Below are 15401 nucleotides of genomic sequence, written 5' to 3'. Positions count from 1 at the left end.
GCTTCAACATAATCATCCAAGAGTCACACAGCTTTGCTAAGCAATTAGGCCACGAAAATAGTAACGTACTTTTACCTTCATTATCCTCTCCACCCAGTGAGAAATTGGGCCTTGATTATCCAAACAAGGAGATTACATTGATTGAGGTATTCAAAATCATCAGAGATTGTCACAGAGTAGATCAGGAAAAACACTTCTCATTGGTTTCAGAACTGAGAACCAAAGGGTACAGTCTGGTGAAGGGAGCAATGGTGTCATGAAGAAAACCTTTATCTTGCAGTGAATGATTAGGATCTGGAATGTGCTGCCCGGGAGTGCGCTGGAGACAGGGTCCACTGAGGTTAGAATCATAGAATCCCTACTGTGCAGAAGGAGGCCATTTGGCCAATCGAGTCTGCACTAGCCACAATCCCACCCAGGTCCTATCCCCATAACCCCACATATTTACCCTGCTAACGCCCAGACACTAAGGGGCAATTTAGCATGGCCAGTCAACCTAACCCGCACATATTTGGACTGTGGGAGGAAACTGGAGCACCTGGAGGAAACCCACACAGACATGGGGAGAAGGTGCAAACTCCATACAGAAGCTGAATTGGAGGAATTGAACTGGGGACCTGACACCGTGAGGCAGGTATGCTAATCATTGTGCCACCGTGTTGCATCTCAAAAGGGAATTGGATTCACGATATCTGTAAAGAAAAAAGTTTGCAGGTCTGTGGGGAATGGGCAGGGACTGGCACTTGGTGAGTGGCACCTTTTGGGTGTGGGGGGAGGGGTGGTTAGCACAGACACAATGGGCCGAGTGGCCTCCTGTGGCGTAATCATTCTACTGATTCTGTGATACCATGCCATTTGTGGTAATTGAACATTACTGATCTCACCCTGCTGATAACTTGCGTTTCTCTGTTTCCTTTAGGTGTGTCGGTCAGTAACCTGAGCGATGGGATCTTCGTCATCCATGTTCCCTGTGAGAACAACAATCAGAAAGTAAAGATTCAGCACCTCATTACCTCATTTTCTTCTCAGTTAGACAGGGGGCCATCTTGACTTGGTGCTGACAGTGTAAAGTGGGAAGAATCAGATGACTTGCTGTTTAGTTTCTTTGGTACACAATAGACAGCAACTTTGGGTCCAACATATGGGGCCGTTTTTCATTCCTCTCCACTCTGTACAAATAGAGTCATAAAGGTTTACAGCATGGAAACGGGCCCTTTGGCCCAACCTGTCCATGCCGCCCAGTTTTTAACCACTATACTAGTCCCAAATGCCCACGTATGGCCCAAATCCCTCTATACCCATCTTACCCATGTAACAACTGTCTAAATGCTTTTTAAAAAACATAATTGGACCCATCTCTACTACTACCTCTGGCAGCTTGATCCAGACACTCACCATCCTCTGTGAAAAATTACCCCTCTGGACCCTTTTGTATCTCTCCCATCTCGCCTTAAACCTAAGCCCTCTAGACTCCCCTACCTTTGGGAAAAGACGTTGACTATGTAGCTGACCTATGCCACTCATTATTTTATAGACCACTAAAAGATCTCCCTAAGCCTCCTACATGTCAGGGAAAAACATCCCAATCTATCCAGCCTCTGCTTATAACTCAAACCATCAAGTCCCGATAGCATCCTAGTAAATCTTTTCTGCATTCTTTCCAGTTTAATAATATCCTCCCTCTAAACAGACCTGTGACCAGAACTGCACACGGTATTCCAATTGTTATTGTGTTCTCGCTGTGTTACTTTGTATGTGTCATATGAAGTGGGAAGGAAATAAAAGGAACTCTCCAAACCAATAATGAAAGATTTGGTATTCTTGACAAATGTGCAAGAAAAAACATCTACAACCCCCAAGGGTTCTTTGGAGTTCTGTTACATTCCTTCTTGTGTTCTTAGTGTTCCAGTGCCTGCCCTGGGATCCAGGGGGAAAGTTTTGGCCACAGCTCCCCAGAGTTTACTATTCTCCCACTTCCCACCCATCACCACCATATCCTCGCAGGGCCAAGAGCCCCCTTCCCCATATCCTGCCGTCTGCTAAAGAGCATCCATGAGCCACCCAATTCCTGAAGTCACTGCCTACCAAATTCCCACCTGGAATGAGCAGGGAGCGCAACAGCCTTTACATCATAGGAGCCAGGAAGTTCAACTCACCGTGCTCTTCAGAAGTAACTGATTCCTAAGAATTCTGGAGTTATAACCATCTCCCCGCCCCCACCTTGCCGTCTCAATCTAACATGTTTCCTTAATGCAGTATAAATACTAACACTGACAGGATTTAAGGTTCTAAAATATTCAAACTAATATAACATTACAGATTTGAGCACCATTTTCAAAATATTAAGAACAGATAGAATAGGTAGAGAGAGTCTCTTTCTGCTGTTTGGGAATCTGAAATGAGAGGACATAGCCTAAAATTTAGAGCCAGACCTTGCATATAAACATACAAATTAGGAACAGGAGTAGGCCATTTGGCCCCTCAGGCCTGTTCTGCTATTCAATAAGATCATGGCTAACCTGATTGTGGCCTCAAGCCCACCTTCTACCTACCCCCGATAACCTTTGATTCTCTTGTTAGTAAAGCATCCATGTACCTCTGTTTCTTCAAAAGAGCTCTTCAAACGCATACAATAAAAATATGACAAAATTTACTCCAACTTATAAATCAAAGAAAGGGGTTAATTAAGAAATTTCATTACTCCAAACTTGGGGCCTCACTCTGGCTAATCCAAGTTCCCCACAATTCCCAACAGGTTCTTATTTATAGAGTCAGCTGATCATCACATCATTCTATAATTGGTTCCATGGCTTCCTGAGTCAGCTGACCTTTACAGCTTGTTACTATTGGTCACATTATATTTGATACAAAGTTGTCACCAGTTACATTCTGACAACCTTTGCCTTAAAAATATTCAATGACTCTTCTTCCATCAACGGAAGAGAGTTCCAAAGGTTCATAACCTTCTGAGCGAAAAATGTCTTCCCATCCCCAGTGCTTTGCTCATTCGGAGAGCTTGGGCAGGCATGATGGGCTGAATGGTCTCCTTCTGCACTGTACTGAATCTATGATGATCATTGTTGGGGAACTGGCTGCTGTCTCAGCAGTGACAACCACTTGGTGTGAGGTTAGTTTGAGGTTATGCACTTTGAAAGGAGGAACGGAGGCATAGACTATTTTCTAAATGGGGGAAATGCTGAGGAAATCAGAAACACAAAGGGACATGGGAGTCCTTGTTCAAGATTCTCTTAAGGTTAATGTGCAGGTTCAGGGCAGCACAGTGGTTAGCACTGCTGCATCACAGCTCTAGGGACCCGGGTTCAATTCCAGGCTTGGGCGACTGTCTGTGTAGAGTTTGCACATTCTCCCTGTGTCTGCGTGGGTTTCCTCCAGGTGCTCCGGTTTCCTCCCACAGTCCAAAGATGTGCAAGTTAGATGGATTGGCCATGCTAAAATGCTGCTAGGTATCAAGGGGATGAGCTAGTGTAGATGCATGGGGTTATACAGATTGGGCCTGGGTGGGATTATGGTTGGTGCAGATTCAATGGGCTGAATAGCCTCATTCTGTAAAGATTCTATGATCTCAGTGGCACTGCCCCAACCTGAGAACTGCCAACCATTAATGATTAGTTGGCAGCTCTCAATAGACTTCCTCCTGTATAAAAGAGGGAGCAGGAGTGAATCGCTGTGAGCCAATTAACAGCTTAACAGTCATTAACTGGACTCAAGGCTTTCTGGCTGTGTGGATTTGGTCTCACGTTTCACTTTAGAGATGGAGGGACCACCTCCATTTGAAATTCAGGCCATGTTTTCCTCTCTCCATGTACAATATATCACAAGCTTGCTGCACGTTACAAGGTTCTGTGCCACGTGAAGTTAGTGGTTTTGGCTCCTCTACCATGGATAGTACTGACTGGTCTCTCTCCTGTACGCAGGGCGACGTCATTCTGCACTGTGACCATGTGTTTGAGGCAGTGACCAAGCTCTGTACAATGGCCAGCAAACAAAACAGCTTCAAAATCGTTCAGGGCAGGTAGGTAAAGAAAAAGGATCTGACACCGGAATGACAGAAATGCAAATGTATTACACACACTTCAATCCTCAGCTCTGGCCTACCACAGAATGATACCCAGGCAAGAATAGTCAAACCACAAGGACAGGTTGGATAGACAAAGTTATATAGAGGGACAGGTAGTATTGAGGAAGCAAAGGGGCTGCAGGAGGACTTGGACAGTTTGGAGAGTGGGCAAAGAAACGGCAGATGGAATACAATGTGGAAAAGAATGAGGTTATGCACTTTGGAAGGAGGAATGGAGGCACAGAGTATTTTCTAAATGGGAAAATGCTGAGGAAATCAGAAAGGGACTTGGGAATCCTTGTTCAAATTCTCCTAATGTTAATGTGCAGGTTCAGTCGGCAGTTAGGAAGGCAAATGCAATGTTAGCATTATGTCAAGCGGGCTAGAATATAAGAGCAGGAGTGTACTCCTGAGGCTGTATGAGACTCTGGTCAGACCCCTTTTGGAGTATTGTGAGCAGTTTTGTGCCCCGTATCTAGGGAAAGATGGGCTGGCCTTGGAAAGGGTCCAGAGGATGTTCACAAGAATGATCTCTGGAATATAGACCATGTTGTATGAGGATCTGTACTTGTTGGAGTTTAGAAGGATGAGGGGGGATCGTATTGGAACTTATAGAATACTGCGAGGCCTGGATAGAATGGGTGTGGAGAGGATGTTTCCACTAGTAGGAAAAGCTAGAACCAGAGGGCACAACCTCAGGCTAAAGGGACGATTCTTTAAAACAGATGAGGAGGAATTTCTTCAGCCAGTGGTGAATCTGTGGAACTCTTTGCCACAGAAGGCTGTGGAGGCCAGGTCATTGAGTGTCTTTAAGACAGAGATCGATAGGTTCTTGATTAATAAAGGGATCAGAGTTATGGGAAAAAGGCAGGAGAATGGGGATGAGAAAAATACCAGCTGTGATTGAGTGGCGGAACAGACTTGATGGGCCAAGTGGCCTAATTCTGCTCCTATGATCTTATGGTCTTATGGATATGGCTTTCTATTCCCTCGAGTAGGGAAGTTGAAGGAATGACTTACTGAAGTGTTGCAGATAATTGAAGAAGATGATAGGTTAGATTAAAAAAAACAATTTCCACTTGTGGGTGAGTCCACAAGGGGGCATGTCCTCAAAGTTAAAACTATAGGATGCCCAGAGATAATAAATAAACACAAATTACTGTGAATGCTGGAATCTGAAACCAGAAGAGAAAATACTGGAAAACGCCAGCAAGTCTGGCAGCATCTGCAAGGACAGAAAAGAGCCTACGTTTCGAGTCCAGATGACACCCTTTAGACACCTTTGACAAAGGGTCATCTGGACTCAAAACTTCGCTCTCCTTACAGATGCTGCTGGATCTGCTGAGATTTTCCAGCATCTTCTCTTTTGATCTCCAGAGATAATGTCAGGAAGCATTTTTTCACATAAGGAGAAAATCTGCAACTTTTTCTCTGAAAAAGCTGCAGAGACTGGGGTTGAATTGAGAATTTCTAAACAGCTATTGATAGATCTTTGATAAACGTGGTATGGAACCAAGGAGAGTTAAGCTCGTGAATCAGCCACAACCTCACTGGGTGGTAGGACAGACTGGAGGGACCGAATGGCCTGCTTCCGGCCATACATTCTCACACCCAGGTTCTTGACAAACTCAATCCGTTTGATTCAGACATTGATGCCTTCTTTCCCTTTGCCAACATTAAGAGCATTTAAGTGGGTCATTGGATAAGCATACAGATGATATTGGAATAGTGTAGGTTAGATAGGCTTTCGATTGGTTTCACAGATCGGTGCAACATCGAGGGCTGAAGAGCCTGAACTGCGCTGAAATGTTCCATGTTCTATGAGGGCATCGACCCACATTTGTCTTGGTGTTACCCTGGCAGCCATTCTGAATGGTAGAATGTCCTCCCAGTGTAACCTCAGACAGAAAGCGCTTTGGCTCCAGGAACACAATCCTAGCATCACCCGTTATCTCCATACATGTACCTCTCAGCAGCAGTAGCAGTCCTGACAGGCAGAGTAATGGTCTTGGCTGGTTTGCCACTGCTTAGCTCAGGGATGCTCCGGCCAATGGCAGTGTCCCACCTACTGCCTTGGCTGATTTCAGTGAACAAGCTGAGATTGAATTCGGGGAAGTCCTTTGGTTTATGGAACAGGTTGTAGAATGGCAACAGTGACCTTGTGTTGTGTTTATTATCTGGCCACAATTGGGAAATGTTTTTTCAAACTTCAATCCAAGGATGTGGGCACCACTGACAAGGATGGCATTTCTAGTTACCCTGAGAAGGTAATTGACTTCCTTGAACAACTGCAGTTACCCAATGGTGCTGTTGCCTCCTGCCTAAGTATATGACATTACAGAGCTATGAAGTTAATGCAGTTCACAAGAGCCCTTGATGTTAGACAGTAGTGATGATGTTAACAATATAAATATGTAGATTAAAGTGAAGTGAACAGTACATTACAACCAAAGGTCTAATAATGATGGGGCAGCAAGTAACGGAAAGTGTTCATAAGTTCATAAGATATAAGAGCAAAATTAGGCCATTCAGCCCATTGCATCAGCTCAACCATTCGATCATGGCTGATAACTTGGTGTGGTAACTTGGAATCTTATATCGGAGTGAGCGAGGAACAGATAATGTTGGGACTGAGACTCTTAAACACTGAGGGTAAGGCAGTGCTATCTCTGAACTGTATAACAAAAACAGGGTTGTAAAACAACTTTATAATGAGAATGTGGCATGTAACATAACTTGAAAGCCTTATAAAGGAGAGTGATCTGTAAATATCATCCTTGGATACAAAGGGGCAATTTAACATGGCCACTCCACCTAACCTGCACATCTTTGGTCTCTGGGAGGAAACCCACGCAGACATGAGGAGAACATGCAGACTCCGCACAGACAGTGGGAATCAAACCCAGGTCCCTGATGCTGTGAGGTAGCAGTGCTAATCACTATGCTGTCATGCCACACCAGGAACAGAGTGCTACAACAGAGCTTTATGATCCAATTTTTTTTTTTATAAAGTTTATTTATTTATTAGTGTCACAAGTAAGGCTTACATTAACATTGCAATGAAGTTACTGTGACAATCCCCGAGTTGCCACACTTCAGCGCCTGTTTGGGTACACTAGGGAGAAATTAGCATGGCCTAATCAAGAGAAATTGCTGCAGATTATATGTATATTTTGCTCTGTATACAGAATAATTTCATGGAGTTTCACCCTCTATGTGAATGTTTCCATTTCAGCTTGAAATTCACAATCCAGCCAGGGAAGGAAGGAATTGTGGATTTCACCTCTGGCCATGAATCACAGGTTTTCAAAGGCAAGAACGGTCATCTGATGGTGGTAAGACATTCCTGTTAGTGTCGTCGGTGTAAAGGGTTAGAGAGAAATCTTATCATTGAGAGAGTCAATTCCCTGTCTTAGTACAAGAAGGAATCTAGCAGGTCATTCAGTCAGTTCCAAAGAGGAGTTACATTCGATTTGAGATTAATTCTCTTTCTCTCTACACAGATGCTACAAAACACGCTGAGTCTTTCCAGCACTGTCTGTTTATATTTGAGATAATTTTACACTGCTCCTGTGGCAGTAGGGAGTGGGGAGCAGGAGGGAGGAGGAAAGTGATACAAGGAGAAGACTAGGTGGCTCTGTATCATGTCATGAATCCAGTCTTTTCTTCATAATTAAACTGTCAACAGTAAGTGACAATGAGATGTTTCAAGGTACCGTGTGTACCAGTTGTAGCAAATGTGTCAGTCCCACTCCTAATCTTGAAAATATCAAAGTGGTCACCTAGAAATCTCTCTTTGAATGAGGGCAGTCTGAAATTTTCACCAGCAGTAACCAGAGAACAGCATTGAAGATAAATGGCATACAAACCAGAGCATAGGGCAGGAGAATTTTATTCTACGTAGTAATTTGCTCTGACCTGGAATGCATTGCCTGAAAGAAGATTGAATGGGAATTCTGAAGATGGAATAAAATATATACTTGTAAAGGAGAAGTTTATGGAACTGTGGGAAAGAGCGGGGGAGTGGGAGTGCATTAACTTGACACCTCTGCTATTTTATGTACAAGGCAGCTAGTACCAGCATCATTGGTAACAGCAGTGGTTCAAGGCCAATTACCTGCACCTTCTCGGGGTAACTTAGAGTTGCCAACCCATATCCTTGGACTGAAGTTTGAAAAACATCGCGAGATGACTTTGATAGCTCTTTCAAAGGGCTGAATGGCCTCCTTCTGTACTACATGACTCAATGAGTAGACTCCTTAACAAATGTAAAATACGTCAGCTGAAATACTTCAGAAATCTGACCTAAAAACTGTTAAGAGAATGCCACAAATACCCTGCCTTTGTGGAGGGAGGGAGAGTTAATGCTTGATGTTTCATTCCCAATTTAGATTCTTCATACCCAGAATCATCTCACTTACTAACACTTGTTGGCCAGCAATATTCCTCTTCAGCTTAGGTGACCACAACACACACCTGTCCCCATGAACTGCTACATTTTACAGCCACAACGCTTTCTCTTTTGATCTAGCCTCGACCCCTGTTTATCAATCCTCAAATCTTCCAAAGAGAACATAAGAAATTCAGGTGGAAGTTGGCCATTCAGCCCTCTGAGCTGACATTGCCATTCAGTAAGTTCGTGGCTAACCTGCTACCTTAACCTCCACCTTCCAGCAGTGTCCCCTTATCCCTTAATCCCCTTAGTATCCAAAAATCTATCAACTTCTCTTGAAGATAAGAACATTTATACAATGTCTTTTGCATAGTAAACTTCGAGATTCCCCCCAAGCCACTCACCATCCTGACTTGGGAATATATCGCCATCCCTTTGCAGTCGCTGGGTCAAAATCCTGGAATTCCCTCCCAAATGGCATTGTTGGTCACCCCACAGCACGTGGACTGCAGCGATTCAAGAAGGCAGCTCACCATCACCTTCTCAAGGGCAACTAGGAATGGACAATAAATGTCGGCCTGGCCAGTGACACCCATGTCCCACAGATTAATAAAAAAAAAACTACCCTAAGGTCTTTCGTAGGAACAAAAATATGACACCCAGCTCACCCAGGATACATTAGGATAGATGACCACAAATTTGGTCAAAGTAGTAGTTTTAAGGAACGTCTTAAAGGACAAGAGATTAGGGAGAATATTCCAGAGCATGTGGGCCCAGGCAGCTGAGGGTATGGCTTCCAATGATGGAAGGGATAAAATCAGAGATGTACAAGAGGTTACATTTGGAGGATGCCTACATCTCACAGGATAACAGGGCTTAGGAAACTTAGAGGATGGGAGGGGTGAGACTGTCGAGGAAACTTTATTTTTATTCATTATTGGTATATGGGTGTTGTTGGCTGGCCAGCATTTATTGCCCATCCTTAGTTGCTCTTGGAGAGCAGTTGAGAATCAACCACATTGCTATGGCTCTGGAGTCACGTGTAAGCCAGACCAGGTAAGGGCGGTAGATTTCCTTTCCTAAAGGACATTAGTGATCCAGAAGGATTTTTCTGACAATTGACAATGGTTTCATGGTCATTAGTAGATTCCTAATTCCAGATAGGAATTTTAAAATGGCCAGAGGGCAGAACATAGGATGCTAGCCAGGAGTACTTTGGAATAGTCAAGTTCAGAGTTGACAAAAACATGGATGCAGATTTCATTGATAGATGAATTGGTGCAGGGATTAAGATTGGGCAATGTTACAGAGACAGAAATAGGCAGTGTGAGTAATGCTGCAGATATATGGGGAAGTTTAGCTGCAAAAGGTCTGGTTCAGCCTCACACAGTCACCAGGGAGAAGCCTGGCTTGGGAACAAAGTTTGTGTTAGAGAACATTTCTGCTCATTCCATTACCGGATTTCGGATAAGCTTCCTGAGACAGCAGAAGGCTTGGAAGAGGAGCTGGTGAGGTAGAGCTGTGTGTTATCAGAGTATAGGTGGAAACTAATGCTATAGCTTTGGTTGATGTCACATAGTGGCAACATGTAGATGAGAAATAGGAAGGGGCCAAGGATAGATCCTTGGGGGATTCTAAACTTAATGAAACAGGAATAGATCACTTCAAAGTTTTGTAGTTTCTAACAAGAAGAAACCCAATCTACTGTCCCTCATTGACTCAGGATGAATTTTAATACTCACAGGGGTTTAGCATTGACCAGCTATCTAAATTCTGTTATTACAAGAGCGGCATGGTGGCACATTGGTGCCTCATAGCGTCAGGGACGCAGGTTCAATTCCGGCCTTGGGTCACTGTCTGTGTGGAGTTTGCACATTCTCCCCATGTTGCGTGGGTTTCTCCTGGGTGCTCCCTGACTCCAAAGATGTGCAGGTTAGGTTGACTGGCCATGCTAAATTGCCCCTTCCTGTCAGGAGGATTAGTAAGGTGGATGTGTGGGGTTATGGGGAAAGGACTTGGGTGGGAATGTTATCAGTGCAGGCTCAATGGGCCAGGTGGCCTCTTTCTGCACTGTAGGCATTCTGTGATTCTAAGAGCAGATCAGAGGCTAGGAATTCTGTGGCAAGTAACTCAACAAGCAGGAGAAAGTCACCCACTTGATTGGTACCCCTTCCACCAACATTCAATCCCTCCACTACCCATGAACAGTGTGTACCATCTACAAGATGCACTGCAGTAACTCACCAAGGCTCCTTGGGCAATACCTTCCAAACCCCCAATCGCTACCATCTAGAAGGACAGGAACAGTAGATATCAGGGAATACCATCACCTGCAAGTTCCCCTCCAAGTCATTCACCATCCTGTCATGGAAATATATCGCCATTCCTCACTGTCGCTGGGTCAAAATCCTGGAACTCCCTAACAGCACTGTGAATGCACCTACACCCCAGGGACTGCAATGGTTCAGGAAGACAGCTCACCACTACCTCCTCAAAAGGTAATTAAAAGGGGCAATAAATGCTGGCCTGGCATCCTGTAAATATATTGTTAAAAATCACAAGCTTTTGGGCAATTTGGTGCCTGAATCTCACAATTTCACATTACTAGTCCCAGCATGAGTGAGACTCTGAGTAGGGACTGTTTGTCCCTAACCACAGTGGTGGGTAGTGGCATGGTGGCACAGTGGTTAGCACTGCTGTCTCACAGTTCCAAAGACCCAGGTTCAATTCCGGCCTTGTGTTACTGTTGGTGTGGAGTTTGCACATTCTCCCCGTGACTGTGTTGGTTTCCACTGGGTGCTCTGGTTTCCTCCCGTAGTCCAAAGAAGTGCAGGTCAGGTTGATTGGCCATGCTAATTTGACCCTTTTGTCAGGGGGATTAGCTAGGGTAAAGAAGTGGAGTTACAGGAATAGGGCCTGGGTGGGATTATGGTCAATCCCAACTGATGGGCCAAATGGCCTCCTTTTGCACTGAAGGGATTCTATAAAGAAAAGGAGCAGACTTGAAGGGCTGAATGGCCTCCTGCTGCTCTTATCTTCTATGTTTCTAGGATTTAGACTCCTAGAACTTGTCACTTCCCATCTTTGTACCTGCTGAAAGAGAATATTATCTCACTAGTGAGTAAATAAGCAGAAAGACACAGACCGAAGACTTGACTGTTGTTGAATGTTCATTCCAGCAGAACTGTCCTGACACATTTTCTCTCTTTTCACTTTCACAGATGACCCCAAGGGTGAAGTCTCGATGACTGTCCATTATTATTCATCCGTTTTTATTCATAAATTTCATGGGAAGTAGCAATTTGCTACAAGTTCCAAAGGTATTCATTGTATGACCACGTGACCCACTCACTGACATGTCACAGTGTTGTCCTTCCATACAGTGTATGTCGGGGCAATGGGCCTGTCCAGTACTGTCTCATTGTTCATGCCATTTCAGTGCCTGCCAGTCACAACCAGCCAGATATGGAGGAGGTTTGATTCAATGGGCAGGGTGGTCTAATCTTGGTAAAGCTGATGAGTGAACTCAGTCACGTCCATGAGGATGTCCCCATCCCAATCCTCATCCTGCCTTGTTTGTGCTCCAATTGACATCTCTGAGCCAGGACAAGAGGAGTCAGCAAGAGCTCTTGTTCATGATCACTGTGCAGAGAATACCCTCCCTTACTTAGCTGCTTCTCACGTTACCCCCGTACTAAGTCTCGTTCACTTGTCACCCACCCCGCCCCCCCTCTCCTCGCTAGAGCACATGGGCTTCCTATCACCATCTGAAATCTTGGCGTTTTCCTTTAAATTCCTCTGCGGAATGGCCTCAGCATATTCCGGCAAAATCCTCCAGGCCTAAACCAATCTCGTTCGACATGAAGCACCACAGCAAAAGTGATGCACAAGGGACCCAGGTGAAAACGGTGACACAACATGGTGGTGGGGGGAGGGGGCTGCGCGAGGGCATCAGCCAAAGGCCCCAAGAGACAGTGTGCTGATCCTGAAGAGGACAAAGGTCAGCCAGAGGGGAGGGCACCACCTGACCCACATTGGGTGCGGGAAGGTTGGGGAGGAGCTGGTGGCAGGCAGCAGTGAGCAGCTGTAATATGAAGCTGGGAGAATCACTTTGCTCTTCATTCATTCCACATTCAGGTGAGTTTTTTTAAACCGTGACGTTTTTAGCCAGTGGACTCAGTTAGTTTATGACTGCTTTTCACCTGAGAAAACTGTCCGTGGTCTGTGATCAGCTGGGAACTAATTATCCTGAGATGGTCCCAAATGGGTGCTAGGCCTTCAATTTGCACATCCAATGGCCTAATGGCTACCAGGTACCCTATCCAACGTGGTGTGTGGAGGGTAACTGGCACGGAAGGAGCAGAAACATTGCCCCCATCATATCAAACACTTCAGCACCCACTTAGGGGGCGGCACAGTGGCACAGCGGTTAGCACTGCTGCCTTGCAGCGCCAGGGACTCAGGTTCAATTCCAGCCTCGGGTCACTATCTGTGTGGAGTTTGCGCATTCTCCCCGTGTCTGCTTGGTTCCTCTGGGTGCTCCTGTTTCTCCCATACTCCAAAGATGGGCGGGTTAGGTTGAGTGGTCATGTTAAATTGTCCCTTAGTGTCAGGGGGACTAGCAGGATAAATATGTGTGGTCACAGGGGGTAGGGCCTAGGTGGAATTGTTGTTGGTATGGGTTCAAGGAGCTTAATGGTCTCCTTCTGCACTGTAGGGATTCTCTGATTCCGTTCTATGATTCTATCCTCTGTAAATTGATGCCACATGATAATTGACTTCATGAGCTTTAGGGACAGCAGTAGGCCATTCCACCCTTCAACTCTCTGTTCTTATGTTCTTTCGACTCTGGTTTATTCATTGCGAAGCTCGGTTCGAATCTCTGGAAAACTCTTGCCCTCTGCCTCTTCCTGTAACAGCCCCACCAAAGCTCACCTTATCATCCACTTCCCCTACATTGGTATCAGACTTCCCCCCCCCAAACAGATCTTTGACGTACCTCGGAGGCTCCTTTGTGTTCAAAGTAGAATATAAATAAACGTAAACTGTTGTCTCCCTCTGTGACCTATCTTTAGCGTTTAAAATAGGAATGAATCACCTTTGCTACATAAATGAAGCAGTACCTGTGATGTGAACCAACAGTATGCTTTACCAAGATGCACAGCTGGGAGGAAAGGTCACTTCTGGAACACAGGCCACCCGTAAAGGCGAAAGATGTGACAAGTGGGGACTTGTAATTTGTGTCATCTTCAATCTGTGAAAATGTGACAAAAATAGAATTAAAATATCTATATATATTATCCACGGAAGGAAGGAATTGTATTGTATACACCGTTAAAATGTGTGTGCATAATATGACTGTTCTCTTACATTTCATAGAAAAATAAAAGCATTATTATGCTTTCCGGAATAATTTTTTTTTTTTTTACATACTTACCGGTATATTTATATTTGAAAATATCATTAACAAATATTGGTGCCGGATTTCTTACCTGAGTTGATTCAAGAGAATTTGGAGTGTGGAATATATGAACCAGAGATTCTTCCCTCCTCCCCCCCATCATTCATGGTATATTACACCAGAGTTTGTGACCCATTCCTAGTCGGCCCGAGAAGGTGCTGGTGAGCCATCTTCTGGAATACAACTGAGAGACTTGCTGGGCCATTTCAGAGGGCGGTTAAGAGTCAACCACATTGCTGTGGTTCTGGAGTCACATGTAGGCCAGACCGGATAAAGAACATAGATTTCCTTCTCTGAAAAGGGGTTAGTGAATGGAATGTTAACCACAATCTGGTAGTTATTAATCGCCGTTACTGACACTAACCTTTTATTCCATGTTTATTTACTAATCAATTGAATTTAAATGGATGAATAGTTGTATGTCTGAGGATTAGTATTTCAATCCCCCCCACACAGTCCAGTCTGAGGTGACGACCTTCTGTCTTGTGAGATTTGTGGTTTGTGCCACGGTACTCAATTCTGCAAAGCCACCTGGTGTGGCTTAGGACTCCCACTCTCTGTTAACCACCATTGATCCATCTTCAACTCTTAATCAGACCTCCAGTTAATCGAATATATCCAAGACTGAAGCTATCAGAGATCCTTGGGCAGCAACTACCTTAGGTACACTTAATACAAACAGATTCTATGTCACTCAATCCAGGTAACTCTGACTCTGCTGTGTTTCCCTTAAAGGGACAATCGCCACAAACCCAGATTTAGCACCAAACCTGTAAGGGTGATGGTTGGAAAGTAACAAATAAACGTCACACTGAAACCATCTGGAGTGCTTTTTGTCTGTGGTTGGGCCTCATCTAGAATCTTTGGGGTTTTAATTGCTTCAACTGATAATAGTATAGCTGCTGGGGCAGGATAGAGGAGTGATCAGGGAGTGTTTGACTGCTCCATTCTCCAGCCAGCCAGCTTCCCTTTACCGTCATCTGTTCGCCAAGATAATGCCACATTTTACAGTAACCAGTGATTAACAGCAGCAAGCCACTCCAGATGCTCAGGAGAGACCCAGGCATGAACTGCAGAGATGTAATTCAATCACATTCTAATCCCCTCAAATATTTCACACGGGGATGTTATAATTATTTTTTGCGCCACAGAATCCCTTCAGTGCAGAAGGCGGCATTTGGCCCATTGAGCCTGCACTAACACTGACAGCATTTTACCTACACTCTCTCCCTCCTTTATGCTCGTAATCCGATGCATTTACCATGGCTAATCCACCTAAAATACACATCTTTGGACTGTGGGAGGAAACAGCATTTTAATTACATCAGAAGGCTAAGGAGATTTGGCACGTCATCTACAACTCTCACCAACTTTTACAGATGCATCATAGAAAACATTCTTTCTGGTTGTATCACAGCTCGGTATGGCTCCTGCTCTGCCCAAGACTGCAAGGAACTACAAAGGGTTGT

The 15401-nt window shown here is 44.6% G+C and overlaps 1 protein-coding gene across 1 annotated transcript in view; it reads left to right on the top strand.

The window, feature by feature from the left end:
* Positions 1-12128, top strand: part of myo1ha (myosin IHa) — a 70959-nt gene extending 58831 nt beyond the window's left edge. The window contains exons 28-31 of the mRNA XM_080208669.1: positions 920-990; positions 3936-4033; positions 7314-7413; positions 11693-12128. Of these exons, the coding sequence (XP_080064795.1) occupies positions 920-990; positions 3936-4033; positions 7314-7413; positions 11693-11719 (296 nt within the window). The 3' untranslated portion in view covers positions 11720-12128. The remainder of the gene's footprint in view (positions 1-919; positions 991-3935; positions 4034-7313; positions 7414-11692) is intronic.
* Positions 12129-15401: the final 3273 nt, after the last annotated feature.

The sequence above is a fragment of the Carcharhinus amblyrhynchos genome, chromosome 20 (assembly GCF_965287045.1).
Source record: "Carcharhinus amblyrhynchos chromosome 20, sCarAmb.v2.hapA, whole genome shotgun sequence".
NCBI lineage: Eukaryota > Metazoa > Chordata > Chondrichthyes > Carcharhiniformes > Carcharhinidae > Carcharhinus > Carcharhinus amblyrhynchos.
The sequence above is the reverse complement of the archived record's forward strand: the minus strand, read 5'-3'. Positions and strand labels throughout refer to the sequence as shown.